Source organism: Bos indicus x Bos taurus, chromosome 24, assembly GCF_003369695.1.
Source record: "Bos indicus x Bos taurus breed Angus x Brahman F1 hybrid chromosome 24, Bos_hybrid_MaternalHap_v2.0, whole genome shotgun sequence".
In the NCBI taxonomy this organism is placed as follows: domain Eukaryota; kingdom Metazoa; phylum Chordata; class Mammalia; order Artiodactyla; family Bovidae; genus Bos; species Bos indicus x Bos taurus.
The window spans coordinates 21,568,208-21,582,808 of NC_040099.1; the positions used below are offsets into that span (position 1 = coordinate 21,568,208).

Below are 14,601 nucleotides of genomic sequence, written 5' to 3' on the forward strand. Positions count from 1 at the left end.
CAATGCAAAAACTGCAATTACTTTTACACCAACCTAATACAGTTCATCCTCGGAGAGGAAAGGCCTTCATATGCAGCAGTATATTTGTGGCTCAAGTTTATGTATCCTTTTTCCCCATTTCCCCCCCCCAGACTTTAGGGATTTTCCATATTTTCTAATTTACATGTAATAAATGCATATACGTACGTATATAGCTCAACAAATTTTGAATGTTTATGCATATTACCATTATGTAAACCAATTTATAGAATACTTCCATCATTCCAGAAAGTTCTCTCATGCTCATTTCCACCCTATGGTCATCCAGAGGTTACCACCCTAGTTTTGTTTTGCCTGTCCTTGAACTTGAAATAATGTATCAAGCTTTCTTTGTTCAACACTTTTTAGACTTATCCCTGTTCTACCAGAAATTCACTTTCTAAAATTGCAGACTGATATCTCAGTGTATGTTAGTTGTTGTGTCCAACTCTGCAACCCCATGGACTGCAGCCCCCAGGCTCCTCTGTCCATGGAATTCTCCAGGCAAAAATACTGGAGTGGGTTGCCATTTTCCTTTCCAGGGGATCTCCCCAACCCAGGGATCAAACCTGGGTCTCCTGCATTGCAGGCTGCTGCTTCTTTACTATCTGAGCCACCAGGAAGCCCTTAAATATACCTTTATTTTGATTATTCACTAATCTGTGGATGGGTATTTGGGTAGTTCCCAGTTTGGAACTATGAGAATATTCTTGCACAAATCGTACTGTGGGTACAAGCCTTTGTTTCTTTTGGTTGTATCTGTGGAAGTGGAGTCAGTGAGTAAGCGTATATTTACCTTTATGAGGAGCTGGCAAGCTGTATTCCAAGGTGACAATATCAAGACGCTTGCACAGTTGCTCCACATTCTCACTATTCAGCAGGTATGCAGTGCTGTTTCCTTCTGGTTTCGTTTTGTTCTCTGATGTTGGGCTTCTTTTCCTGTGCTAATTGTACATCAGAACAGCTTCTGTGAAGTGTGTATTCAAGTCACTAATTTTTATATTGTGTTGCTTTTGCAATGGCTCTTAAAACTTGTTTTCCTGTGTACAAATCCCTTGTCATTTGTATGTATTACAAATATTTTCTCCTTGGCCATAGCTCGCCTTTTCACTTTAATAGCATCTTCTTGACGAGAAAGGCTTAATTTTGGTAAAGTTTATTTTTTTGGTCACACTGTGTGGTATGTAGGCTTTTACTTCCCTGATCAGGGATGAAACCCATCAGTGGAAGCACAGCGTTAACCACTGGACCACCAGGGAAGTCCCATAATTTTGGTTAAATTTATCAGTTTTTATCTTTTATGGTTAACATCTCTTGTGTCCTGAAGTATCTGCCTATTCTAAGAGTCATGGAGATATTCTGTTTCCCTCCAGATTTGCTCTACCCTTCTCGTTCATTTAGATCTGTGATCCATTCTGAGTAAGTGTAGGTTGTGTGAAAGCATCAGTGTTTGGTGTTTTCTCATTATCTCATGGGTATCATTATTCCAGCTCCAAATGAAAACACTTCCCCCTTACTTACTGAATTGTTTGTTGAAAAGTCAGTAATGATGTGTGGATCTATTTCTGGAGTCTGTTCCATCCACTGATCTATTTGTCCTAACTTTAGTATCACACTCTCTTCATTTCTGTAGCTCTAAAGCAAGTCACACAATCAAGTAGTATAAAGTCTTCCAACTTTTTTTTCTTTTCTTCCTTCTTCATGATTTTCTTGGCTCTTTTGGGTCTATTCCATTTCCATATATACATTTCGGAGAAGGCAATGGCACCCCACTCCAGTACTCTTGCTTGGAAAATCCCACGGACGGAGGAGCCTGTTAGGCTGCAGTCCATGGGGTCGCTAAGAGTCGGACACGACTGAGCGACTTCACTTTCACTCTTCACTTGCATGCATTGGAGAAGGAAATGGCAACCCACTCCAGTGTTCTGGCCTGGAGAATCCCAGGGACGGGGGAGCCTGGTGGGCTGCCGTCTATGGGGTCGCACAGAGTCGGACACGACTGAAGGGACTTAGCATAGCATAGCATATATACATTTGCCAGTTTCTACAAGAAAGCCTCATATTTTAACATCACTGATTCTGTAGATCAATTTGTGGCCAACTGAGATCTTAACAGTATGTAGTTTTTCAATCTGTGAACATATTGATTACAGTTTTCTGTAGAAACTAAAGTATTCTAGTTTCTCTCAGCAGTGTTTTGTAGTTTTCTGGGTAGAAGGCTTGTACATCTGTTAATTGCTTTGAAGGTATTTGACTTCTTCGATGATAAACTGCATATTTAAAGTTTAATTCTCAATTGTTTGTGGCTAGTGTATAGACAGTACAACTGAGTTGCCTCACGTCCCCCAAAATTGGTAGTTCTGGTAGGTTTATCAAGCACACTTCAAGAAATCAGACAGTATGAGCAGTGTTATAAGACATCTGATTTTCCAGAGTAAAAAGGGATTCACCTTTTGTATACTTTTTTTCACAGTTATCACCTCAGAAATACTACCTTCTTTCTGATTTCCTTCTCCTTTGAAGAATATGTAGCTCTGGATTTAAATTTTTTCTTGGTATAGTTCTTGAAAAATGGAGACAGCACCAAATCTTTACAGAGGAACTTTTGTTTTTCAAATGAATGTAGAACAGGGAAATGAGGACATGGCCTACATGCTGTCTCTTATTTGCAGAATGGTGAACAAAGTACTATTTTTCAAGGTCCCAATTAGACCAGAAAGACATATTAAAATGGGTTGGGACTAGAGTAGGGTGAACAGATTTGTGAGATCTGAATTATCCTTAACTGTCACATTTGTGAATTATTCACTGTCAATAATCAAATCTTTTCATTGTCTTTTTCATTCATTCCTTTCTTCCCAATTTACAACAGTGAGTACCACACTGCCTAATCTACAAATAGCTATAAACAATAGGGATCCATTTTTAACTTCAAATAAAACCAATATAAGGCACAACTATTCAGGAATATTTTATATTTTTCAAAGTATTTAGGAATTCTTTAATTAGAAAAATAAAGGCAATGGGATTATCTATCAGGTTCTAAAAGTACCCATGAATGAAATCACTCACATCCCCCTCTTAAAAAAAAAACACAACACAACCTTAAATCACATTGTTGATAAGTTTTCTTACAGTAAGAAATAAGACCAACCTACACTAGGTACAAAATCCTGAAATTCTGAGCATGAAAATAATTTACTGATTAGACATCCGATTTATTCAAGCATAAGGCCTACCAAAGAGAGAATGAACACAGCTCATGGAGTAGGGGAAAAACCCCAGCCAGCACTTGCTTTATCTCAGATTTCCTGGGGACAGAATTTACGCATTCTGTACTACAGCTTCACTCTACAGCGGCCACATGTGCTTGGTATTAACTTGAATATGGTATGAGAAACTTTCTGCACACTCAACTCGGCAAGTATCATTAGTGATGCAACTTTCAGAAACAGTCTTAGGCACAAGAAATAGCACTGCCTGCAGTGAGAGTCTCTGATAAAGAAAAGAATATCATTAAATATAATCTTACAAATAGGAAGGAAAATACATGTAATTTTTGCCAACGGATTGCCTCACATACCAGGAAAAATGTTACAATTAGATTTTCTTTCCATGAGATTAAAACACTAATTTAATTGATACTCAACTTTTAATTGATCCTCAGGTTATCTTGTATTTAAAACTGGAACAAGAAAACCGATTTACCCTAAGTGGAATTTAGGGAAGAAATGCAGGCCTAATAATATGGAATAATAGCTGCACTTCTTTGGTTAACTCATTAAAAAATGCCAATTAAACATTTTCAGTCGGATTTTATTTAAAAAAAAAAAAAAAGCAGATCAACATTACAATTCAAGAACCTAATCTAAATATGCACTTGACAAGGAAGCACATCCAAATATGGAGTGAAAAAATTTTTCCAAAAACCATCAAACGTATCATCTCCAAATACATCACTTCTGCAGGCCTTTTGTTGAGTGGAATCATAAACAAAAACAGAAGATTTATTGCTGTGAAAACAAATCTGTAGTACAGTAGTATGAATCTTGGGTGTTAAGTAAGCATAATCAGTTGAATCAAGTTAGGAAGTTGAAACTCTAATAAGAAATTTGTGTGTGTGTGAGCAAAGTCTGTAAGCCAGTTGACCCAAGAGCAACTGAGATATCTAACTTGTTCACCGAGACCAGACACCACTTTAAATCTCCATTTTTTGAAGGCAATTAAAAATTACAATTCCAACAGCCCACAAACCAAAAAAAAAAAAAAAAAACCTGTAGAAAGCAATTAAAACTACGTTCAAAGAGCCACTTTTTTCAGCTCAATTTCAGCACCCCAAGGAAAAAAAAACATCCATGACTATCACAGATGAAAACAGAATGAATGTCATTGGAATCAGTTATTTTTCCCCACTGAGGTATAAAATCTATATAGAAATTTGATACTATACTATAACAAATTGTACTTTTCATAGTTCTGTTTTAATTTCCTTTAAACCCTGTTTAATATAGTTTGTTTTTTAAATTGTAAAAATGTTTTCATGATTCTGAATCTGGTTCCAGTTCATTTATTTTTATATCAGTATTTAATATACTGGCTACCAGTTCTAATCAGAAAAAAAATCTTAGACGTCTCTTCATTATGACAGCACAGTCAGCGGAACTCACTGCTGTGCACGCAAACCATAAAAGGCGCAGCTCTCTGGAAAGCACAGTTCGCAGACTGTTTCAGTCTGAGTATTCTTTACGAGGATTCTTGATGACCGACTCTTTCAATCTTGTAAACATCAGTGTGCACAGTCTCGCTACTACGTAGTTGCACGTCCTGGGACAGGAAGGCTGGTTCACAAAGTTTTAATGGCTGATAAACCTTACATCCTGCAGAAGGAAAGCACTTTTCCTTTTTTTGCTACTTAAGAATGTGGCAGAAATGTATGCTGAGGTAGCCCAGTCAGTCCTTACGTTTTCCTTTTTTTGTAAATTTGGTCTCAGAATATTTCTGGAAGGGTGACGTTCCGAAGAAGCCACTGCTGGGATCGGCTTCCGCTGCAGTCTCTGATGCTGGGCACCTGGCTGTCCTCGTCTGTGGCTTTGTCCAGGCACTGGTTACTGTTCACATGCTGCAGGGTCAATTTCTGAAAGAGACAGGGAACAAGTCTTAATGTGAATGTGGAAAACAGAAGCCAAAGCACCTCTGACATCTTATTTGTGATTATGAAGTTACTCTGTAGAAAAGTGTTTGTTTTGCAATATGAAATAGATTATTTAAGACACTGGAGGAATGTATCTGTTAAAGACAGCAACGCTGGGGGGAGGCATGGGGACTACAGTGGATTATGCTAGAGCTGCGATCAGATGACCTCAATTCTAAATCCCAATTCTGCCGTAAGCTCTGCAATACTGTGGGAAAATCCCTTTTTGTGCTTTGATTGCCTTAAAAAAAAAAAAGATCTTATTAGTGATTCCCAATTTAGGATCCTCTGTTTTCCAAAAGGCATTTCAAAACTGCTTCATTTTCCCATGAGAAGGCTGTTCAAATTAACTCCGATTCCAAACTTTAAGTTCTTGGAAACTCAGGTCTTTCTGAAGACTTAACTCATAAGATTTATAAAACAGTCTTTAATAAGCGGCTGACAGATGTGACTATGTACCTTCCTCTCTACTTGTCTGCGTTCCAGACCTGATGCTATCATGTTGATTTTTAGGAAAATTAAAAAAAAATAAAAAAGGACAGATGGGCATTAAGAGACACATACTGACCATACTAATCAATATGATACCAAACCCTGGTCAGGTGAAGAACTCCAAAGCAACTATGTAGGAAAGCTAATTACAATCTTGTGGTGATTCTGCCATACATTGACACGAATCAGCCACGGGTGTACATGTGTCCCCTGTCCTGAACCCCCCTCCCACCCCATCCCTCTGGGTTGTCCCAGTGCACTAGCTTTGAGTGCCCTCCGTTTCATGCATCGAACCTGGACTGGTCATCTATTTCACATGTGGTAATAGACATGTTTCAGTGCTAATCATCCCACCCTTGCCTTCTCCCACAGAGTCCAAAACTCTGTTCTATATATCTGTGTCTCTCTTGCTATCTTGCATATAGGCTATCATTGTTACCATCTTTCTAAATTCCATATATATATGTGTTAATATACTGTATTGGTGTTTTTCTTACAAGGCCTCTTTTGTACCTATTTGAACTTCAAACAAAGCAAAACCTGATGACTGTCTACAACACAGCTATCTTAGCTTTCAGTCATTTCTTCTGTGTTGTGGCCCAAGCAGAAGTTGACAAAGGGCAGTGCACATTCGCAGATGTCACAGTTTACTATCAACACTGACTTCAGGATTAGACACTTAATCCTTATAAATGCTTCAATAAGACCTGGAAGAGTCAGCATGGCTGTGGCTGGTTTTACTTTTATGCACATGCTGTGTAGTTTATGGGTTGAGGGGATGGGCTCTGCAGACATTTCTAGAGTGAACCCCAGATTTGTCACATACCAATGACACGCCCCAAAGCAAAAACCTCTCTGAGCCCCAGGTTCCTTATTGATGAAATGGGGAGACATACTTCTCAAGGTATGAAGAAACATTAAGACAGTGTGCAGAGACTGCGGCCAGCTCAGAGTCGCTCGCTGTCGGAACGTTCCACAGCGTTCTGAGCAGCTGCGGACAGTGTGGCAGCCCTGAGAGCTGAAGGTCCCCACACATACCACTGCTCCCAAGGCCTTTGGTCGTGTGTAGGACGAAAACAGAGCACTTTAAAAAGAACCCCTCAAACATTCCACAGGCCCTTCAAAGGGTGGCCTCTGGGTGGCCACCTTCATCAGGCCTATTGTATTAATAAAAGTAAAAAAATGCATTATTTCACTTATTTAGAATCATTAAAATAAGCTTGTTAACAAAGAGGTTATTGATCCATACTGGGTTTTTAACTACTCAAAATTAAGACAGAATCCCCATAATTTCAGGGGGCTGCCACTCCCTTCAGGAGACCTGGCTGCTGACCGCAGGACAGAGTTCTGGGGCTCGTGGTCACTGTACCAGCATCTGCACAGAAAAAGGCAGTGGACTAATTGAACCTCTGAAAGGAGGATTAAGCTATAGTTATCACTGCATAAAAAATTTGCTGCTCCCTGCCTCTAAATGTAACTGTGATAAAATCTACATTTTCATTCCAGAAAGGACAGGTACAAGCAGTCAAAGCAAAAAGAGCCAAGTATCATAAACTCTGCAATATGTAATATAAACAAGACTTAAAAGATGTCAGAATATACATATTTAATAAAAGATAGTATGGTATCATGCAAAGAATCCTTGTTCAAGAATCCCAGGTCTGTCTGAGATCTGGTAGCACTGTTTACCTGCTGGGTGACCCTGGGCAATTAATTTCTAAACAAGGTCCTGAGTTTTATTTCTAGGATTCCTTTGAAATCTAAGATTTCACAACTTTAGGTTTAGATGATACACTACTGACGTAAATGTTATTTTTCCAGATTGCTATTTTCAACTGGAGGCAGAACTCTGACAGGCCGCCTGCACAGTAAGCCAAGTCGTGAGACCCCTGCTACAGCCTGACTCCTCCTCTGCCCAGTTCTGCCATCTCCCTTTTCACAGGTGTTGATCTAAAGAGTGCTCCCTAATAAACATCCTGAACACTAAGCTTGACCTCAGAGTAGAGCCTGCCTCCGAGAAAACCCAGCCTGCTTGCAAAATGCTCCAGGGGTTTTTAAAACTTTACACTGGTAACTGGTTCTTCCAAAGTATCGTAAATCATCTCAAGCACATCTCAAGACTGTATAGGTTATACACAGTCTGCCAAAAGCCATTCCCACACGCTGCTTCCCGGCTACATCATACCATAAAGACTGGAAAAGCAAATGCCTGCTTTTCCAGCCTCTCACTCTGAGAAGTAGTTCTAGCCCGTGAGACCTAGCAAAGACCACTGTGGAGGATCCAGGAAAAGCTTTGGCTTTCCTGATAAAGAGGAATTCAAGGAGCAGCATACCAGTTGTCTTTTCTTCTTGCCTTGATCTGGGAGTGACACCTTCTAGTGGCCATAAGAAAACGGCCAAGAATATTGCTGCAATGTTACCCCTGACAGCACTGTGTCACTGAATCCACATCAGAAGCCACTTACCTCCAGACTTAAGGGAAAAAACCCACTATTTGTTCATGCTACTATAAATAGGTTTCTGTTACCTATTTAAATATACTCCCATTTTTCAATGAACATATACAATTGGGAGGCTTTTAAAAATATTTTGGTTTCATGATGACTGTGGGGTGCCACTGGTATTCACTGTCTGGAGTCAGAGATGCCATATATCCTGCAGTACCTGGGGTGGCTACACCCAACGTGGCAGCAGCATGCACCATAGAAAACTCCAGAACAGAATATTCAGTCCATTTCCAACAGTCATATTAACTGAGCTACTGTACGCATACATACATATACGTGTGTGTGTGTGTGTGTGTATATATATATATATATAAACTGTAGTTTGATACTGTGAAGGGAGACCCAGGAATTATAAAACATGGTCTCTGTCCTCTAGGATCCAACTAATAGAGGAGAAAAAGACTGATAGACAAATATTAAGGTTGGTGCAAAAGTAACTGTGATTGCATTGTTGAACTTTATTTGTTATGAGAATACAATCTTTTTAAAGCACATTTCTTGCTCTGTTTGCTAATGGCTTATTACTTGCTGTGTATTTTATATTATTCTAGAATAGGGAGATGATATTAGACAAAAAGCAGATTCAGGAGATTTTCTTAAGTTCAAAATGGGTTGTAAAATAGCACAGACAACTTGCAACATCAACAAGGCATTTGGCCCAGTAACTGCTAATGAACATATAGTGTAGTGATGGTTCAAGAAGTTTTGCAAAGGAGACAACAGCCTTGAAGAGGAGTGCAGTGGCTGGCCATCAGAAGTTGATGACACCAATCGAGAGGATCATCAAAGCTGATCCTCTTAACAACTACATGAGAAGCTGCTGAAGAAAATGACAACCGTTCTATGGTCGTTCGGCATTTGAAGCAAAGTGGAAAAGTGAAAAAGCTCAATAAGGGGTGCCTTCATGAGCTGACCGCAAATCAAAAGAAATTATTTTGAAGTGTCTTTTTCTCTTATTCTATGCAACAACGACATTTCTTGATCAGATTGGGAAGTGCAATGAAAAGTGTATTTTATATGACAATTGGAGATGACCAGCTCAGTGGCTGGATCGAGAAGAAACTCCAAAGCACTCCCCAAAGCCAAATCTGCACCAAAAAAAGGTTATGGTCACTGATTGGTGGCCTGCTGCCAGTCTGATCCACTTCTTTCTGAATCCTGGCAAAACCATTACATCTGAGAGGTATGCTCAGCCCATGATGAGAGGCACTGAAAACTGCAACACCTGCAGCCAGTATTGGTCAACAGAAAGGGCCCAATTCTCCATGACAACGCCTGACCACACGTTACACAACTGAGGCCTCAAAAGCTGAATGAACTCGGCTACCAAGTTTTGCCTCATCCGCCATGTTCATCTGACCTCTCGCCAACCGACAACCACTTCTTCAGGCATCTCGACAACTTTTTGCAGGGAAAACACTTCCATAACCAGTAGGAGGCAGAAGATGCTTTCCAAGAGTTGAATCCTGAAGCATGGATTTTTATGCTACAATAAACTTATTTCTTATTGGCAAAAATGTGTTGATTGTAATGGTTTCTATTTTGATTAATAAAGATGTGCTTGAACCTAGTTGTAATGTTTTAAAATTCACAGTCTGAAACCGAAATTACTTTTTCACCAACCTAATAACTACAGAGAAGCACAAAATCACAGGGGTCAGAAACAATTATAATTAAGACAGAGCTAATTTCTGGCTGAGGGTGATGTCAACTCTGGGCCCTCAAGAACAGGTGGGATCTGTCAGGCACAGGGACTAGCCTGACCTTAAATATAAAGTAGGAAAGAAATGGATATGGTCAGGGAATAGCTGGTCGAAGATGAAAGTAGACCACGATTTGTATGTGACAAGTATAAGGAGAAAAGACAGCCAAAGTCAAAACTTGGTTTGGATCTCATTTAAGGGGTAGGATGAAGCAGTAGAGTGAAGCAAGCCGAAGAGAGAAAGCTATTTGAGAAACTGAACAGTAAGTGCATCTACAGGCAACAGGAAGAGGATTTTAAAAAAGTATCTGCTTAGCAGTCATAAATGCTATAGAGAAGTTAAGCACAAGAGATGAAAAAGCTCTGGCTTTGTATCCAGGAGCTGTTTCTGCGGTGTCAGGCCAAGGCAGGAGCCAGGGTTGAAGAAGCAGGGGCCTGAGTGTCAGCCATTCACTTGCCGTCATACAACACAAGAGAAGAGTAGGATGGTATGTAGAAAACGAAGTAGCAACAAAGTCTGTCCCAGCGTGAAGAGAAGAAAGCCAGTGCTGGGAGCAGAAGAGAAACAACCAGAGAAACCCATCCGGAAGATGCCGGCTCCAGAACGGGAGAGCACAACCATCAGCTGGGAGGTTAGTTGGGTACGAGGAGCAGAAGGGAGGTTCACTGGAGAGGCTCTGAGTCCTCTCTGTGAGCACCACACACGGGTGCTGCAGAGGGGGCGCAGCTCCAGAGGAGAGCAAAGATAAAGTCACTGACAAACAGGAGGAGCCAGAGAATTTCATTAATGAAACCTACATGTTTCATTCAGTAATTCTAAAAGCCTTCTTACTGTTCCACTGCCTCCACACTGGACGGCAGAGCTTGAGGACACACAGGGGAGAGTGACTGTAGTAACACGAGGACCCAGGACTGGCGTCAACACTAGTTTAACTACTGGACAGATTACAACGTGTGCTTTTTAATTTATATTGCTTTTCCTGTCAATTTTGGGAGTATAAGAACAATTTGATTTATAGTATGCAGACTCCATAAGAATTCATTCTTTCAGGTATAAAGTAGTTTATATAGTACACCCTTTGACACACAATTTTATTACTATATTTATTCCTATTTTCAACTGGAATGTAACTTACCACCGGGTCATACTCCCAAAGCTGGTTGCCTTTTAGGTGGTGGCATTTGAGCATTGTGACTGGGCCATTAAGTTTGGAGACATCCAAGCAAAGGTCATCTGTTCTAATTTCTTTGTTGGCAGTGTAAGAGAAAACCTGATAAACAAAAATGCACGTATAAGCTTTCACAGCACAGTAAGTTAGTGTTTTATGTACCCAAGGATCTGGCAGGGAAAAAACAAGTATTGAAAATAAATGCTTTTTGAACTTTTATTAGTATAATAGAGAATAAATGACTCAGAAAAGCCACCACTATTTTTGCAGAGGAGAAGAAAAAATGACCTTAAGTTCTCTGTATACACTGAGTTTATTGTCAAGGGTTGTCATCTGTTTGACTAAAAAGGGCAAAATAAATCTCATGTACAACAATGTAAATATGGTTCTCACAAAGGGCCGTTTACAAATGTTTCACTTTAAAAACAGTCATTAGATTGAAGGCTCCATTCTTCTAAAGGTCTTTATTATTTGCTCTTTAGAGGTAGGAAAATGTTTCCTGAATGATATCATGAGACAAAAAGGGAAGATTAAAACAAATCCAAAAAGTATCACTTTAAAGCTTTACTAAAATACTCACCTGATTACCTCCCATACCATGACAGTTAAAAATTCCAACTTTTTCATTCTCTTTTCTAGCCATGTTATCTAGACACTGATTTGTTTCCACATTTCGTATCTAGGGGAAAATGAATAATGAAAACACCACGAGTTAGAGAGGTTCACTAGACAGACACATACAGATCTACACACACACTAAAATTGATTCAAACTTCCCACTAAATCTTTAATTCCTGAGGCAAGGTCTATGAGTTGAGAGCAGGGGGAACATCATGGCCTAAAGATTCTGTGGCCTAAAAAGCTCTTAACTATTTATATAATAATTTTTGTGTTTCAAGGAGAAATCCTTTAAGTTCTTATTTCTTTCTTTTATCCCAAGCTGTTCTTCTGGAATTTGTATTTAACTCAGTAAGCTCCACTTTGCCTAATAATTTTAAAGCAGTGTCCCTGTGGACACTGTTTGCCACCATGATAAGGGAGCAGTACTTTTGTTAACTACTTTGATGACTTCTTAGGAGATTAAAGGTGGGTATTTTCTAAGCAAAGAACCTAGAACTTGGCTTGACTGGGAAGCCTAAGCACACTGCAGTGCAAACACCACTCTTCTGTTAGATATTTGTCAATTACTGTAAAAAGCTGAATCAGTCATCAGAATTAGGAAGAATATTTTAAGCACTGTTCCTTGATATTTGTTTCTCTCTGAACCACAGTAGTTTAAAAGCATATGGCAAATTAACAGACATTTGTAAAGTCCCAAATCTGTTCTCATACATTAGCAGGTAAGCCAGAAGAGAAATGTGGGACAAACTATATGTTATGTAGATGGAAAGTTGTGTGTGATAGATAACGTGGCAGTAAAGATAAAACCACAAATAACTCATTTATTTTCATAAACATGTGCTGTCTACATATTATTCTATTTTAATAAGGCATTAACAAGTCCAGATGCATTTTTTTTTCATATAAAGATAGAGTAGTCTAAGTATGAATAACTATTATTCCCAGAGGGTCAGAAGAAGAACTGGGGCTTTGGCCTAAGAGAGGGCCTCAGTTTAAGTCCAAATAATCCAGACCCTCTGAGGACAATTTCCTCAGAGTGACTAGTCAGCTCTATGCTGAGGCTGGGTGAGACAGGGCATCCATGTACCTATTCTGGAGTCCAGCACAGAGTGGACTCAAATGGTAATAATCTGCACTGCTGCCTTATCACCAGTCTCCTCCATCTGGCTATTCCATCAAAACCTCAAACTCAGTTCAAGCAAATACAGGATTTTCCAAATCTTTAATGCTAACATTTCTTTACTTGAACATTTTAACATAACCCTGCCACTCCTGCCTCTGAGGAGACTCCTGGGTATAACATATCACATCAGTCTCCAGGAATTCTTTTACTGCATAATACACATAATCTTTTTATCCATTATTTTAAAACAGAAACCTATTACCTCACAAGTAGATTTTATAAAAGGTTTTATACTTAGATACAAATATGCATGAAAGACATCTTTCTGTACCTCAGTGGATAGGCAATTAATACTTGATGATCACAGCTCTCTTACGTGACAAAAAATTTAGTTCCAATTTTGACAAGATGAGTCTTTATCTCATCTATCCACATAAATTGATTATTTCCTTATACTGTTGAAAAGTTACCAATCCCCAGTCCTACATTTTCTTCAATTTTTTTCCCTCCACATATAGACACAGAGGCTTCTGAAGACAGGTGGTAAATGTCACAGAAATGATGAGGGAAGAACCAACATCACTGTCAGCTTCTCCCTCTCACATGAGATGATTTTTTGGTTAAACACTTACCTTTTACCAAACTGAATATGAATCAAAATTTAAAAAGTACAATTCTCCCCAAGTGTAACTGGACTTCCTATCACTCTGTAACTATATCAACTTTAGCGATGTTGTTACCATAACTGATGTTGCTAACAATTACAACAAATAAAGTACACTTACTCTGCACTAGGCATTGTTCTATGAGTTTTACCTGTAACATCTTCTACTATTTCATCCATTTCTAAGAACATTTCTGGACTGTTTTCTGACAAGAGATCTGGGCCTCCATCCCTTGAGAATACTACTAACAACTAGATGTGAGAAGAAGAGTTCTCCAAGGATTGGAAACCACGGCTTCCCAACACCTGTCTTGGTGACAATGAACTCTGATCAGCAAGAAGTGGCCCCACTAAGACGGGTGGTCAGGGACTGAGTGGTCAGTCCTCTGCAAGGGCTTGATGGCACTGCTCCAAAAAAGCACAGGGGAAGCCTCGCACACTCAGTGAGAAAGCACTTCTGTAGAAGGGCAGCTGTGATGCTTGGTCCCTGGGCAGAAAGGATTCTGTCGGGCTTAACATGTAAGTGGCATCTCTGAGCTGCATTCCAGGCAGTTTTTCCATATGCTAATTGCTAGAGAAGACACTTTTCAGGGAATATCCTCTTCCTTTGTAGGAATACATGTGGGCTACCTCACCTATGGAGTGTGCGAGATGATTTTTTGAGGACATGAAAAACCAGGATGACTAAGGATGAGTTTTGGGAACAGTTCTATCCTTTATGATGTCAAGAGGCAGTAGATCATTTATTTAATAGGCTGGTTTGGTGGGAGTTAATTTTGGAGCCTTTGGAAGAAGAAAAAATTAGGGACAAACATTTTTAAAGAAGTGTTGGATTAGATGTTCAAAACTGTAATTCCATATACAGCCTTAAGGCTATGTAACCAGTCACCTGCTCTCCAGTGAACTATGGAAGGTAGAAACGGTGGTGATATGTACTTGTTTCAATGTTCATACTAGAATAGAAATAAGTACTAGACTTGTTTACTCAAAATTTGACACTTAAAATCATAACAATATCTGAAGTATGCGGTTGGGGGCAATGGCCACACTTTCAAGGTTTCTGGAGGCAGATGGGTAGGTGTGAGAGCTTAGGGTTGGGGGAAGTGCAGGGCTG

General features: G+C 39.5%; 1 protein-coding gene across 1 annotated transcript in view; it reads right to left on the reverse strand.

Annotated features, from left to right (window-relative positions):
• Window positions 1–2,976: 2,976 nt before the first annotated feature.
• GALNT1 (polypeptide N-acetylgalactosaminyltransferase 1) overlaps window positions 2,977–14,601 on the reverse strand; it is an 81,517-nt gene continuing 69,892 nt past the window's right edge. The window contains exons 10-12 of the mRNA XM_027526391.1: window positions 11,660–11,758; window positions 11,047–11,181; window positions 2,977–5,152 (exon numbers count right to left, since the gene is read on the reverse strand). Of these exons, the coding sequence (XP_027382192.1) occupies window positions 5,006–5,152; window positions 11,047–11,181; window positions 11,660–11,758 (381 nt within the window). The 3' untranslated portion in view covers window positions 2,977–5,005. The remainder of the gene's footprint in view (window positions 5,153–11,046; window positions 11,182–11,659; window positions 11,759–14,601) is intronic.